The following is a 17,027-nucleotide window of genomic DNA, read 5'->3' on the forward strand; positions in this document are numbered from 1 at the left end:
GTCCATATCGTTCAGCAGATAATATCAGACCTCTTTATTTGTAAGATTTGCAAATCATTGCAAAATTGTTTCATGCCAAAAGGCAATAAAAAAAAAAAGTATAAATATTGGAACTATCCCCAGGCACAACATAACTCTAGCTTCCCAGAAGTTATACACACCAGTTAGCCACACATCGCGCAGCATATTTTCCATTATCGTGAACACACCTTGTTTGTTTTGTTTCAAACCCACAAGCACCGTCCTGATGCTGTAAATATTCACCAGAGTAGGAAATCACACATGTATTAACCTGCTGGGTTAGACGGTCTATGCAAATTCGCCTGCTTATGAGGTTTGAGGGAGATGATGTTTTGGGAAGAAGCTGTTCTGTTTTAAGTGTGTATCCATATGAAAGTGGTGAATCTGCATGTAAAGCACTGGGCTAATAAAACTAGACATAGATGCAGATGTTTATTACAATATCTGCAATTGCGAAAGGCATTGAACACTTCTGATGATTTATAACAATATAGAAGTGTATTGTATGTTATAATATAATGTAAATGATACAATACTTAACGCAGCCCCCCTTGTATCAGGTCTGCTTGATCTTTCAGACCCTTCATCTGCCTTTTAAAGTCTGACACTTCTTTTGCCCTCCAGTTGTCCTTGTAAATCTTCTATCCAGAAGATATGATGCTGAGATTCACCCACTTTTTGGCTGATAGCTGATTATGTTGCCACCAACCCATTTTTCTGTTTGTCACACTGTGATATCTTTGGCATTTTTCATAGATGCAACTAAAGAAATGGAGACAAATGATGCGACTATGTGACAAGCTGCTTGTAAATGTCTATCCATCCATCAATTTTCCGCCGCTTACCCGGGGTCGGGTCGCGAAGCAGCAGCCTAAGCTTGGAAGCACAGACTTCCCTCTCCCCAGTCACATTTGCCAACTCTGCAGGGGGGATCCCGAGGTGTTCCCAAGCCAGCCATGAGATATTATCCCTCAGGACTCATCCATCCTCCGGGCCTTGCCGCCAAGGAGCTTTTTAACCACCTCAGCAACTTGAGCCCCAGAGATAGGAGAGTCCACCCCTGAGTCCCCCAGCTCTGCTTCCTCATGGGAAGACGTGTTGGTAGGATTGAGGAGGTCTTCGAAGTATTCCCTCCACCGACCCACAACGTCCCAAGTTGAGGTCAGCAGCTCCCCACCTCTGCACAGAGTTGACGGAGCACTGCTTCCCCCTCCTGAGCCGCCGGATGGTGGACCAGAATTGCCTCAAAGCCATCGAGAAGTCGTTCTCCATGGCCTCGCCAAACTCCTCCCATGCCTGAGTTTTTGGCGACAGCCGAAGCCGCATCCCACTTAGCCTGTCTGTACCTATCAGCTGCGTCCAGAGTCCCACAGGCCAAGAAGGCCCGATAGGACTCCTTCTTCAACTTGACAGCATCCCTCACTGCTGGTGTCCACCAACGAGTCCTGGGATTACCGCCAAGAGAGGCACCAACGACCTTGCAACCACAGCTCCGGCTGGCTGCCTCAACAATGGACATGTCCTCACTCGGGACATGGTTGAAGCTCTGCTGAAGGTGGGAGTTGAAGCTCTCTCTGACGGGGGACTCAGCCAGGCATTCCCAGCAGACCCCAACAACACGTTTGGACCTGCCAGGCCTGACTGGCTTCCACCCCCACCATGAGCCAACTCACCACCAGGTGGTGATCAGTTGACAGCTCTGCCCCCCTCTTCACCCGAGTGTCCAAGGCATGTGGCCGCAGCTCTGATGACACGACAACAAAGTCATAACTTCGAGTTATGTTTATAAATGTGATGACACAATAATTTGTTAAAAAACTGAGCATGTTATTTCTTTAATAATTAAAATACAGTTATTAAAGAAAAGATGAATAACAGGACATAGTAGCACAACTTCATTGTCTGGCAACTGGAAACAACATGTAGCCACTTTGGCGTCCACTCATGTCGGACTAACGGTTTACTTTCACAGCCCAGCAGCTCTGCCGCTTTGGTTATTCCTTAAAAAGCTGCACAAACATCTCAACACAGAGGCCGTGGAGTTTAACCACTAACACAGGGGTCACCAAGTCCGGTCCTTGAGAGCTAACACCCTACAACACACTTTATTAAAATGAAAAGGTTCTCCAGCAACGTGTTGTCACCTTCTGCACCTGGACCGGAGTTGGTGACACCCTGCACTAATATCTGAATGCATCGTTAAAAGGCAATTATAAGTCATAATCACGACAAAGGGGTTACAAACAACTGGCAACACTTTAAACTTCACGTTTCTGCTTTTAATCCAAGTTTACTTTGCACACAGAAAAAGTGCTTTAAAGGTGCACCAATCAGCCAGAACATTAAAGTCACAGCCAGTCGACATTAATCATCATGTAACAATGCAGAAACCTGTTCAAAGTTGCAGACCGACGCATAGACGCTGCCTCGGCCCTTCCCGGCAAGCTGCAAAAGGCGTCTCCTCAACCGAACCACGTGGATCCATATCCGATGGAGCGATCACATAAGGTGCTGAAACAAGTTTCACACTGCTGTGGGTCAGCTGGCGGGTTAGATGGAGGACTTTAATGGTGCTATTGACCATCATGCGACTGATTAATCACCATACTACAGTTTGTTAGAAATACCAGTAATTTATTCATAAAATAAACAGGCTTGACCAAAGTAAGTGCACATCTCTGGGAATGATGAGTTTACATATTATGTGCATACAAATAAAACCTGCATGAACAAAAATCATCAGAAGTAGTGTTTGTACATGCAAAGCCATGGAAGTGCAGCTTGTGCCCTGACTGTTACCAGTATAAAATCCCTAAGGAGTCATGGGAACATCTGAAAGATTACAGCATTAGTCAGGAAGGGAAATACACAAACGCCTCATCTGGTATACTACATGTTCACATAGTGCTGAAGAGGAGGGGGTTGCCTGGTTGGTGTCTGCTGCACTGCAGAGGCGCAGAGCTTCAGGGATGGGAGGGAAGGATGCAGACAGTTCCTCTCGTCTGCTTCCACCTGCCAGCCTCTTTCAGGCTTCCGTTCCTCCGCAACTGTGTGAAGACAGACGAATGAAAGTGAGAAGAGACAGACAGGCAGAAGAGACGTGCCGCCACAGGAGAGCTCCTGTCTGGTCGACCTATTTTTAGGCACGCTAACTATACCATAAGTCTCTGAGGCTGCGATGAGATCCAACGCTCCTGCAGTGAGTTGAAAAGCAGGATTTCTGCTGTTTATCACCCTCTGCAGTCCTCATCGGGGATGTTCTTTTTCAAAGCTGGAGGAGCAAATTAAGTCTGTAACTTTGTAAAACTTCCTACAGCAGCTCCAACTTGCTTGCATGTCCAAACCAGAGAGCCACTTTCATCACCTGCTGGTGGCGAGGTGGACGAGACGCCGCCATTTTTAAAAATCAACTAGCGTAGGTTATTGGAAAGCCTGATTATCCACCTTTTACAACAAAGTCTGACTTGTTGCGTCGCTGCTTCTGTGGAATGAGCAGCACACAAAGTTTTATCATTTTTATGCCACATTTATTTTTAATTATTAGACTTTAATTCAAACTAAAATGTTTTTAAAACAAATATTTGTGACAAAAACAAAAACTTTCAAAGTTCCAAAAGAGTTTTGGAAGAAGTTGAACGTTTATCTAGTTCAAAACCTTTTATTAATAACTTAAATAATAACACCGTGACAACATAAACTTTATAAACTTACATATGAATAAAAAATTGTATAATAAAAACGATATTTATCATAAAATACTTGACATATTTTTATACATTTTGTACATTTTTTTTTTTTTTAAATTGCTAAATATGGTTAAATTAGATACAAGATGTCTTTTTTCTTTTCTTTTTTTAAATTAAATCTGAAAAAAAAGTTCTGTTTATTCTGTAATCTCATATTGTGGTCTGATTCCTCTGAAAACCTGACATTATCCCAAATTCAGACCCATTGCTAATTATCACATCCTAGAACATGACATACACTTCATACCTGCGTGGTGCTAAAAGCTCAGCATCGCCTGTTAGGAGCTCTGAGCTTTAAAAGGCTGATTTTGCTAACGTGGACCTGAAGTCGATGCATCCAGCTGCTTGTCAAACGACTGGGAAAGCCGCATGCGTTGCACTTGTGATGGTGACGGCTTGTAAAAGTGCAGGTTTATAACCACAGAGTAGAAAATGTGAACTTTAATAGAGGATTTGTACTCTCACCATTGAAGGATGTCTCTTTCTCACTACGTGGCTCCACTCAGTCTAGATTACTGCAAACTTTTTAGAACCCAGTCTACAGGGGGAAAAATGTGTATTAAAAATCACACAGAATGATGAAAATGTAAACATTTGACAAGCAGAAGTGGCATAAAACAGGAATACTTACGCTCCTTCTTCCTTCAGTAGACTCAGGAACTTGCTAACTCTGTAGCTGGGATCCATCTGAAGGACACACACATCACCTCAGAGCTAGCATACATCCTGCAACATTTACTTTTGCTAACAGCGGTGAGTCCTGGAATTCACACATCAGCTTGTACCAACAGAGCTGTAGAAGGAGGAGGAGGGAGGCAGAGGAAGTAAAATTAATGGCAACCTATGCAATAACTTACAGCATGTGTGGAATCGCCTGTAGCAACGAGAGGTGAGACATGAGCGCAGTCAGAAGCATCGGAATGAGAGGGAAACATGAAGGGAACGCTGAAGACAGCATGTCTCGGCAAACACTTCTTCAGGCGGAGAATGGAGGTTAGGTTGGGGGGGGGGGGGGGGGGCTGCATTTATGCATACCACAGCAATTACACGGCATCCAGCTTTAACAAACAGTCTGCTCACATCATTGATGTGTAACAGCTCCAGAGGCAGGAGGACAAATTAACTTTGTGATTAATGGTGTGTTTTGGTTGATCCTGCAGTGCTTCCTGCAGGGGGATTGGGGGGGGGAATTTAGTCTACACAAACTAAATCATCTGGTTCGTCATGGCTAGTAAACATCCAAAGGTCCAATCGTGATTCCTGCTTCCTGCAGTTAAAACTTTGAAGCTGTGATAGTTCCTGTCATGTTGTATTCATGAGTATTGATGCTGCAAAACAATATCACAGACTCCAGGTCCAATTACTAGCTGCTTTACTTCAACTTATGTAACGTGACATATCATCCTCCTCCTTTCTCCAATTTACAGCAGACATTCTTCAACTTGATGCTTGCCTACATATCAAACTGTTGAATCTAAACTCATTTTGCATAACTGGAGCTGGCAAAAAGAGTTGATTCACTTGCTCAAGTTTGGGACATTTCACAGGGAAAGCTGAGCAATGACCAAACAAAGACCAGACTAGCTGCTCGATAAGGAGACAATCTTATTTCCCAGTTAAACTAAACCCCTGGATCATAACAGGAGAGACTTATTCCCACAAAAGGGGAGGGCAGTGGGATACTTGTGAAGTAGAAAAAAAGACTGTTTCAGTTCTAAAAAGGTGTTTGACACATTCTCAGAGATACTGACATGAGGTATCACAGAGTTGCTGCACATCCATTTAAAGAACTTCCCGTTCCACCACATCATGATGAGAATCTCCCGTTCCACCTCATCATGATAAGAACTTCCCGTTCCACCACATCATGATGAGAATCTCCCGTTCCACCACATCATGATAAGAACTTCCCGTTCCACCTCATCATGATGAGAATCTCCCGTTCCACCTCATCATGATGAGAATCTCCCGTTCCACCTCATCATGATGAGAATCTCCCGTTCCACCTCATCATGATGAGAATCTCCCGTTCCACCTCATCATGATGAGAACCTCCCGTTCCACCTCATCATGATGAGAATCTCCCGTTCCACCTCATCATGATGAGAATCTCCCGTTCCACCTCATCATGATGAGAATCTCCCGTTCCACCACATCATGATGAGAATCTCCCGTTCCACCACATCATGATGAGAATCTCCCGTTCCACCACATCATGATAAGAACTTCCTGTTCCACCACATCATGATGAGAATCTCCCGTTCCACATCATGATGAGAATCTCCCGTTCCACATCATGATGAGAATCTCCCGTTCCACCACATCATGATAAGAACCTCCCGTTCCACCACATCATGATAAGAACTTCCTGTTCCACCACATCATGATGAGAATCTCCCGTTCCACATCATGATGAGAATCTCCCGTTCCACATCATGATGAGAATCTCCCGTTCCACATCATGATGAGAATCTCCCGTTCCACCACATCATGATGAGAATCTCCCGTTCCACCACATCATGATGAGAATCTCCCGTTCCACCACATCATGATGAGAATCTCCCGTTCCACCACATCATGATAAGAACCTCCCGTTCCACCAGATCATGATGAGAATCTCCTGTTCCACCACATCATGATGAGAATCTCCCGTTCCACCACATCATGATAAGAACCTCCCGTTCCACCACATCATGATAAGAACCTCCCGTTCCACCACATCATGATAAGAACCTCCCGTTCCACCACATCATGATAAGAACCTCCCGTTCCACCACATCATGATAAGAACCTCCCGTTCCACCACATCATGATGAGAATCTCCCGTTCCACCTCATCATGATGAGAATCTCCCGTTCCACCACATCATGATAAGAACCTCCCGTTCCACCACATCATGATGAGAATCTCCCGTTCCACCACATCATGATAAGAACCTCCCGTTCCACCACATCATGATGAGAATCTCCCGTTCCACCACATCATGATGAGAATCTCCCGTTCCACCACATCATGATAAGAACCTCCCGTTCCACCACATCATGATAAGAACTTCCCGTTCCACCACATCATGATGAGAATCTCCCGTTCCACCACATCATGATAAGAACCTCCCGTTCCACCACATCATGATAAGAACTTCCCGTTCCACCACATCATGATAAGAACTTCCCGTTCCACCACATCATGATGAGAATCTCCCGTTCCACCACATCATGATAAGAACTTCCCGTTCCACCACATCATGATAAGAACTTCCCGTTCCACCACATCATGATGAGAATCTCCCGTTCCACCACATCATGATAAGAACTTCCCGTTCCACCACATCATGATAAGAACTTCCCGTTCCACCACATCATGATGAGAATCTCCCGTTCCACCACATCATGATGAGAATCTCCCGTTCCACCACATCATAATAAGAACCTCCCGTTCCACCACATCATGATAAGAACTTCCCGTTCCACCACATCATGATGAGAATCTCCCGTTCCACCACATCATGATAAGAACTTCCCGTTCCACCACATCATGATGAGAATCTCCCGTTCCACCACATCATGATGAGAATCTCCCGTTCCACCACATCATGATAAGAACTTCCTGTTCCACCACATCATGATGAGAATCTCCCGTTCCACCACATCATGATAAGAACCTCCCGTTCCACCACATCATGATAAGAACTTCCCGTTCCACCACATCATGATGAGAACCTCCCGTTCCACCACATCATGATGAGAACTTCCCGTTCCACCACATCATGATAAGAACTTCCCGTTCCACCACATCATGATGAGAATCTCCCGTTCCACCACATCATGATGAGAATCTCCCGTTCCACCACATCATGATGAGAATCTCCCGTTCCACCACATCATGATAAGAACTTCCCGTTCCACCACATCATGATAAGAACTTCCCGTTCCACCACATCATGTTAAGAACTTCCCGTTCCACCACATCATGATAAGAACTTCCCGTTCCACCTTATCATGATGAGAATCTCCCGTTCCACCTCATCATGATGAGAATCTCCCGTTCCACCACATCATGATAAGAACTTCCTGTTCCACCACATCATGATGAGAATCTCCCGTTCCACCACATCATGATAAGAACCTCCCGTTCCACCACATCATGATAAGAACTTCCCGTTCCACCACATCATGATGAGAACCTCCCGTTCCACCACATCATGATGAGAACTTCCCGTTCCACCACATCATGATAAGAACTTCCCGTTCCACCACATCATGATGAGAATCTCCCGTTCCACCACATCATGATGAGAATCTCCCGTTCCACCACATCATGATGAGAATCTCCCGTTCCACCACATCATGATAAGAACTTCCCGTTCCACCACATCATGATAAGAACTTCCCGTTCCACCACATCATGTTAAGAACTTCCCGTTCCACCACATCATGATAAGAACTTCCCGTTCCACCTTATCATGATGAGAATCTCCCGTTCCACCTCATCATGATGAGAATCTCCCGTTCCACCTCATCATGATGAGAATCTCCCGTTCCACCTCATCACGATGAGAATCTCCCGTTCCACCTCATCACCATGAGAATCTCCCGTTCCACCTCATCATGATGAGAATCTCCCGTTCCACCTCATCATGATGAGAATCTCCCGTTCCACCTCATCATGATGAGAATCTCCCGTTCCACCTCATCATGATAAGAATCTCCCGTTCCACCTCATCATGATAAGAATCTCCCGTTCCACCTCATCATGATGAGAATCTCCCGTTCCACCACATCATGATGAGAATCTCCCGTTCCACCTCATCACCATGAGAATCTCCCGTTCCAACTTATCATGATGAGAATCTCCCGTTCCACCACATCACCATGAGAATCTCCCGTTCCACCTCATCACCATGAGAATCTCCCGTTCCACCTCATGATGAGAATCTCCCGTTCCACCACATCACCATGAGAATCTCCCGTTCCACCTCATCCCCATGAGAATCTCCCGTTCCACCACATCACCATGAGAATCTCCCGTTCCACCTCATCACCATGAGAATCTCCCGTTCCACCTCATCATGATGAGAATCTCCCGTTCCACCTCATCATGATGAGAATCTCCCATTCCACCTCATCACCATGAGAATCTCCCGTTCCACCACATCATGATGAGAATCTCCCGTTCCACCTCATCATGATGAGAATCTCCCGTTCCACCACATCATCATGATGAGAATCTCCCGTTCCACCACATCATGATGAGAATCTCCCGTTCCACCTCATCATGATGAGAATCTCCCGTTCCACCTCATCATGATGAGAATCTCCCGTTCCACCACATCACCATGAGAATCTCCCGTTCCACCTCATCATGATGAGAATCTCCCGTTCCACCACATCACCATGAGAATCTCCCGTTCCACCACATCACCATGAGAATCTCCCGTTCCACCACATCACCATGAGAATCTCCCGTTCCACCACATCACCATGAGAATCTCCCGTTCCACCTCATCCCCATGAGAATCTCCCGTTCCACCACATCATGATGAGAATCTCCCGTTCCACCACATCATGATGAGAATCTCCCGTTCCACCTCATCATGACGAGAATCTCCCGTTCCACCTCATCATGATGAGAATCTCCCGTTCCACCACATCACCATGAGAATCTCCCGTTCCACCTCATCATGATGAGAATCTCCTGTTCCACCACATCATCATGATGAGAATCTCCCGTTCCACCTCATCATCATGATGAGAATCTCCCGTTCCACCACATCATCATGATGAGAATCTCCCGTTCCACCACATCATCATGATGAGAATCTCCCGTTCCACCTCATCATGATGAGAATCTCCCGTTCCACCTCATCATGATGAGAATCTCCCGTTCCACCACATCACCATGAGAATCTCCCGTTCCACCTCATCCCCATGAGAATCTCCCGTTCCACCTCATCCCCATGAGAATCTCCCGTTCCACCACATCACCATGAGAATCTCCCGTTCCACCTCATCACCATGAGAATCTCCCGTTCCACCACATCACCATGAGAATCTCCCGTTCCACCTCATCCCCATGAGAATCTCCCGTTCCACCTCATCCCCATGAGAATCTCCCGTTCCACCTCATCACCATGAGAATCTCCCGTTCCACCACATCACCATGAGAATCTCCCGTTCCACCTCATCACCATGAGAATCTCCCGTTCCACCTCATCACCATGAGAATCTCCCGTTCCACCAACCAGCTTTACTAATTCTTCCATCCCGCCTGAGTCAGAGTTAGTCTTTACATAGATGCATCGTCTTCTTGTCTCTAGGCGGCAGGCATGCAGTCATATCAGCAGCTACTGGTAAAGAGTGCAGAGCAGAACATCAGATGTGACAACTGAGTGGTGAATTGTCTGATATATTAAATGGGTCATCTTGCAGCCATCTTCCAAATGTAAGGCTGGAAAACTGTCAGAATCTTTATAAATAAGAAGGATGAAGTGTTTATGGTGAATTTGGTGCATCGCTGTGACGAGGCATCTACATGCCCAAAATCATCTTCTCTCACTGAGATAAAGCAAATTGTGGATTTTTAAAATGGCATGAGTAATAACATTAATTAAAAGTAAAAAAAAGAAATAACTTTAAATGGAATGTCCAATATTCTTGGCATACCAATATTAATCGGCTGATATCGGCTTTAAAATGCAATATCGGAAATGACCGGTTTCGGTTTTTACTTTTTCAATGACAGCTTTTACACAACATGAACATATTATACAGAACATTTTTTAGCCAAGTCTCCTCTAAATCAAAATAACAAAATATAACAGATGTCTTGTATAGTTTTCCAGATATTTTTGTTTGTTTGGCACAACTTCCTCCAAAAATATCAGTACCAAAAATTAGGAGTTTGAGAAAATCCGTAAATCAGCATCGATAAAAAAGAATATCATTGCATTGCCGCGCTCATATTGGCAGCTTTAGAAGTGCAGTTTCTCAGCCTCGGGGCACTGCAGAGCAACAAGGCTCCAGGAATGTGCATTCAGAGCGTCCGTGTTACATTCAGGTCAGAAACTTCTGTAGAGTTGCTGTAGTTCTGCATGGTGCTCATTTCATGAATTAGCTGTAAAACACACCACAAAGCAGGTTACCTTAGCCTTTACATTTTAAAAGTCTGAGATCTGCTTTGTGCTCATCATGTCTGATTTGTAATATTGATGCTACAGAAACAAACAAGAGCTCCCACAGAGGCTTTAAAACACAAGACAATAAAACAGCAGGTCAAAAATCTGCAAACTTACATCAGATTTTAAAGGGTGAATCATAGAAACCCTGCTTAAGGGATATAAACACAAATGTAGAGTCTGATCTTTAATGGATCATTCAGCTGAAGACTTAAAGTGCTACCAAACAACTTTTCCATCTTAAAGGTTATTTCCCAGACAGCAAAGATTAGTACAAACTAAAGCTAAAGCCTGTTTCTCGCTGGGATTTTTCCAGTAACCCAGAGAGAGATTTATTCAAACCATCACGGGTACATCGTTCCAGTTTTCTGACAGGATCGGCATGATCAGCGTAGAGAAGGGTCAACAGAAATAAGTGCAGCAGTGACACATAAACATGTAAGAATAGAACTTCACGCCAAGCCACTAAACCACCGACAGGCAACATTAAGGAGCCATTTGCACCTAAATACAACTGGTGAGTTGCACAGCCAAAAACCTTCAGCGACATGGTGGTCTGAGTTTTCATTTGGTTTCCACAGCCTGATGGGTCGAACATTTCTGCTTTTATTAATCTATGCCCCCCCCCCACCCCGCCTCAGGATGACTGATCCTCCATGCTGCGAAGTGAAGGTATAATCCAAGCAGCATCCCTCTGCTTCAGGCCACGTGGATGTAAGCTGGAAAGCAGCGGTTTCATCACAGCCAACCCACTGGATCTCAGAGCTCGGAGAACGGCTGGTGAACCAGAAGCGTACTGGAAGCCCTCTGCTTGACAAATCAGCAGCAAAGCCGCGCAGTTTTTCATTCCAGCGAGTAGATGACAGTTTTCTGTGCCTGGCTGTGTTGACTGCTGAGAGTGTTGGCCAGATGTTAAGGAAGAGGAGGGACAGGCTGCTCCAGCTCAGACCACACTACGAGGTTTAGAATTTGTGTTTCCAATTAGAAATGTGAGGTGATGAGTGAATTATTAAAAACACAAGGCCTTCTTGCTCTTCATAACCTACCTGAAAAGGATTCTTTGTGGGTCTGAAGCTACTCCACATCGCTGAACAGTTCAATATGCTCAAATGTTCAAATTCCTTATTTCTGATTGTTTTAAGTGTTGGAGATAATGATTAAGTTATCACTTTTAAATGAAAACACTTTGACAAATGTGGTGTTGGTCTGATATCTTCAAGCAGATATCCAATACAGTGCGAAAGTCTCAGCTCGCGTCTTATGCTCACACTTCGTGTACTCTTCGATAGAGGTCCTTAGGAAGAATACTCAACCCTGTCTGAAGGTCTTTTAAAGGTTTTCTCTGGACATTCACTCATGCAGGCAAAACAACTGCACCTAACTCTAGAAATGATTTCTTTAAAAAAGCATTTTGCAGGTTGGAAATGTAGAAAGATATTGTTGGAACTGATGTTGAATAAAAACACACTTATAAATATACTATTTGGGCTTTTGGAGTAGTTTCTGATAGAATTTTATGACTGCATCTAAAAGCATAAGATAGAAAGTGATGTAGGAAAAGGGAGACTGTGTTGTGCTAAAAAGAAAAAAAAGAAAGTACCCAATCACAAAAGGCGCAGTAACAGCATCTCACCTCTAGATGGCATGTTTATTTTCTTCCACACTTTGGGACCCGTATTAAACTGGCTGCCAAAGACATCTTTTCAAATCCAAACATTCACTGACAAAGAAGCCAAATGACATTAAAAGACTTTTTTTTTTTTTTTTTTGCAGTTTCTGTATATGGAAAGTATATGGAAAGTTGATCATGTGCATCAAAATGTCCCCAAAATGCGTGATTTAAGTGTTGCGATTGCACTCCGAGTCCGAACCCGACAAAAATTGGCCCTCCATATTTGTAGTCCCGGGACTCAGAACTCTGTGGTTCTGAAAGACGATCCTGATTGCTCCAAAACGCTGGTAGTAAGCAGCTCTCTGCTGTAACAACAGCTTGCAGCCAATGAACTGATACCAACTGAGCATCCTTTAACCGGCATAGCCTACCAGAGTATTGCTGCTGACCATGTCCATCCCTTTATGAGCACAGTGTAGCAACTTCTGATGGAAACTTCCAGCAGGATGATGCACCATGTCACAAAGCTCACATCATCTCGTTCACTGTACTCCACCGACCTCCACAGTCACCAGATCTACCTCCAACAGAGCAGCTTTGGGATGTTGGTGGAACGGGAGATTCTCATCATAGATGTGCAGCAACTGTGTGATGCTTCATGTCAACATGGAGGAAAATCTCTGAGGAATGTTTCCGGCACCTTGTGGAATCTACGACATCAAGAAGTAAGGCAGTACTAAAAGATAAAAGGGGGTCCAATCCAGTACTAGCAAAGTGGACAAAATGAAGTGACCAAAGAGTCCATTAAAAATAGCAAATCTTGACCATGTTGCCATTTCTGATGAATGTCATCTCACACACTGACAATTAATTAGCTTTTGTCTGAATCCCTGTTTGAGATTGTTGCTGCTTCAGCTGTACAAGAAAAATACTCAAAAAAATGTGTTTACAACTTCACTTGCAGAGTTTAATAAAATAAAACAAGCCGTGTTTGACTACAGCTGCACTGATGTAGACAACAAATTCTATTCTTCTCGTCTTTCTTCTAAAAGTCTACACATTCAGACTGTTGAATTCCTCCCATTTTAATGTCTGATCGTTGCAATCTGATGATACAGATATCATCAGGTTCTCTTCATATTTTGGGTTTGTGGAAATGGGCTGCCTGGGAGTCCAGGACACAACCACAGGCAGACAACATGATGTTTTAGCTCTAACAATGTTCATCAAGCTGCGTTCTGAGTTTGCACATTTTTTCACTAAACGCTAAAAATATATCATAAGTTGGGCATAAACTACAGGTGTGGATCATTAAGTGCACTGATCTGTTCATTAAATTAGGCTGATGTGGGTCTGTGTTTGACTTCCACGCAATCTTTTCCTCAACATTCCCTATAAAACCACAGAAATCTTCCTCATGCGGCTCTAAGAGGAAACAGCAGGTGTTCAGGAGAATCCTTCCAGTCAACAGCTGGTACTTTAACATTTTCAGAAATATTCCTTTCTTACCTGTGACGCCATTTCAATCAGCATGAGCAGCTTTTTAATGCCGATCCACACACTTTGGCCTGTGACAGCTTTCGCTATGCTGTTCCGTTCTTTCTCCTGGAAGGAGCCCAGCAGCTGTGGGCGGCATCAAGACAAGCAAATGTGGATTTAAGCAAGGAAATTCATCAATTCTTATCAATAAACATATACTGTAATACACAAAATATTGAATGCATCCTTAATCAGACTAAGCAATACAGATGATGAATGAATAATATTTAAAGTAATAACCTAAAACAAGTTTAACCCCTCTGCTGATGAAGTAAATGTTTATATTTGTAGATCTTCAGGTCTTTACACACCTACTCCAAATATAATTATATATTTCTTATTGGATCAGTGCAATGTGAACGTTTACGTCACTAACAAAAGTCTGTTCAGATTTTGAGTTTTTTTTTTTTTTAATATTTGCATCCGACAGATATATAATCGACCAATCAGGGAAGGCGCGTTGACTGATAGAAGACTGGATGCGAATGATGCAGGTGTCAATTTGTCGCTCTGACTTCGTGGAAACTTTGTATCATCATGGCTGAGCGTCTTTACTATTTTTTCTCTGCATCTTAAAGCGAGCTGCTGCCGCTAAAGCAGATCCTCCAACCGTCCCACAGACGTCCTGAAGCGGCCGTGGTCCAGCTTCAGCTCCTGCATTGAACAATAGAACAGGATGAACCCGGCACCTCTTTTTGTCTTTTCTTTTGCAGCATCAGCACACTGCTGTCGTGGGTTGATGTGGAATCCACCTTGTGAGTTTGTATTTGTCATTTATTCACAGTTTTGTATCACACTTGATGTGAAACAGGACAAATTCACCTCTGATTTATTCACAAATTTGTGTCGTTTATTCGCATCGGTCCGGGTGTGTAAAGGCCTTTAGTGTGGAAAAGTCTTGGAAGGGAAGGATAAACAAGACAGAGTATCAAACTATCCTGTCTTTAAAAAGCAGCTCTATGTGCTTTAGCTCTACCTCCAGGGCTTCGACCAGCTGTTCTCCTCCTGAGATGTTGGGAATGTGGATGGTGGTGCTGAAAGCGTCCAACATTTCCATTTCCTGCAGGACGTCTTTACGACTGGTGGTGCCGATGATCAGCAGCTTACGTCCCTGCAACGGAAAAAGCACATTCACCCATTTAGCAACGTTTTTACATCTGATTAGACTTAAAAGTAGCAAAGAAACCAATGTAAACAAAGAGTGGCCATGTCTCCATCTGAGCAGAAACATAAAGCAGTTGCTTTATTCACCGTTTTCCTTCAGGTCATCCATCTTTTTTTCTCTTAGTGTTTTGCTTTGTGTTATTTTATTGGGACACTCTTACTCCAACTTATCCTCCATCTTGATCCTAAACATTCCCAGACAATGATGCAGCCGTCACCACACCTTACTGCAGAGATGCTGCTGTTCTGGAATGTGTGACCACATTGTTCATCTTTGTTTCATCAGAACAGGAAATCTTGTTTCTCACGGATTCAGTCAACAAGCTGCTTCCTGGAAAATTCCCCCATATGTTACTGGTTTAGGAAATAGCATGTCTGGGTTCTTAATTATAAAGGCCTGATTGGTAAAATGCACCAATGACAGTTCTTCTATCAGATCTTCAATCTCCACAGAGGAACTCTGAATGTGATTCATCACAGGGTTAGCTTGTTAGCTACCAGTCTGACCAAAACCCTCCAAACCTCATCACTAAAGTCTGACAGGAAGATCATTCCTCGTTTCAAAACGTCTTCAACTTATTAATTGCTTTGCTTTTATGAACTTCATCTGCTGCAGAAACGTTCTTGTCCCTTTCCCCACATCTGATCCGGTTTCAAGCTGTTACTGTTGACAAGTTTGGCCAAACTGAGGTGAAATTTGGAACCTTTACAGCAATAAAATGGGCTGGATTGTGTTGCCATATTGTGGCAGAACAGGAAACCCTCCTCTTGGTTGCAAGTTAGTTGAACCAGCTGTCCAAAGTGGAAACAAACCTCAGCAACTGTTTTTCTTCACAAAGCAATATTTGTATCTTTAGGATTTATTATAGATCATGTAACACGTACATAGATGCCAGTCAGACACAACTGGTTCCTTCATCCCACAGTTTTCAAGTCTTCTACAAAATTAAAGAGCTGCGTCTTTCAGACTCGTTTGATGTCAAAGTGACGTCTATTCAGTGCACTTCTGGAGTTGTTGCTGCCAGTGGTGTCCCAAAGCTGAGACACTGCATTATCTGCAGAGGATTTTAACTGGTTCAGGTCCTCTTTAGAAAGCCGGAGTTACTTCGTTACAATTGACAGCTATGAATCTGAGCGAGTGGCCGTGACTTGTGGAGTACCTCAGGGGTCAGTCCTTGGACCTCTTCTGTTCAACTTGTATCTGCTCCCTTTGGGTCAAATATTACAGAACTTTAATATCAATTATCACAGTTATGCAGATGACACGCAGCTTTATGTGTCTTTGTCACCAGATGACCACAGTCCAATAGACTTACTGTGCCAGTGTTTGGATCTGGATGAAAGGGAATCGTCTTTAATTAATTGAAGAAAAAACTGAGATTATTCTGTTTGGTAGCAAAGAGAAGAGGGTCAGCGTCGGTAAACACCTGGAGACTCGAGATCTTAAAAATACCAATCAAGTCTGTAACCTTGGAGTGTTGATAGACTCAGAAAAAAGCTTCACTAAGACGCTGTTTACCAACTGAGACACGTCAGCAGGATTAAAAGTTTAGTCTCCCAGTAAGACCAGTAGAAACTCATCCATGCATTCATCTCCAGCAGACTGGATTACTGTACTGGTCTTTTAACAGGACTTCCTAAAAAGAGCATTAAACATCTGCAGCTCATCCAGATGCTGCTGCTGGAGCTTTAACTGGGACTAAGAAATCTGAACACATCACACCAGTTTTAAAATCTTTATACTGGTTTCCAGTTTATACAGCTTTTCAGT

At 43.7% G+C, this 17,027-nt stretch overlaps 1 protein-coding gene across 2 annotated transcripts in view; it reads right to left on the minus strand.

The window, feature by feature from the left end:
* Positions 1-2,341: 2,341 nt before the first annotated feature.
* LOC306771771 (vesicle-fusing ATPase-like) overlaps positions 2,342-17,027 on the minus strand; it is a gene marked incomplete at its 3' end in the record, with an annotated part of 50,051 nt that continues 35,365 nt past the window's right edge. Inside the window, exons 18-22 of one of the 2 annotated variants that reach the window (XM_079261087.1) lie at positions 15,069-15,203; positions 14,063-14,176; positions 4,399-4,454; positions 4,233-4,305; positions 2,342-3,068 (exon numbers count right to left, since the gene is read on the minus strand). In XM_079261087.1, coding sequence (XP_079117213.1) covers positions 4,275-4,305; positions 4,399-4,454; positions 14,063-14,176; positions 15,069-15,203 — 336 coding nt within the window. Of the gene's footprint in view, positions 3,069-4,232; positions 4,306-4,394; positions 4,455-14,062; positions 14,177-15,068; positions 15,204-17,027 lie in introns of those variants that run through there. The other variant, XM_079261088.1, reaches the window with a different exon arrangement.

The sequence above is a fragment of the Telmatherina bonti genome, assembly GCF_933228915.1.
Source record: "Telmatherina bonti genome assembly, chromosome: 21".
NCBI lineage: Eukaryota > Metazoa > Chordata > Actinopteri > Atheriniformes > Telmatherinidae > Telmatherina > Telmatherina bonti.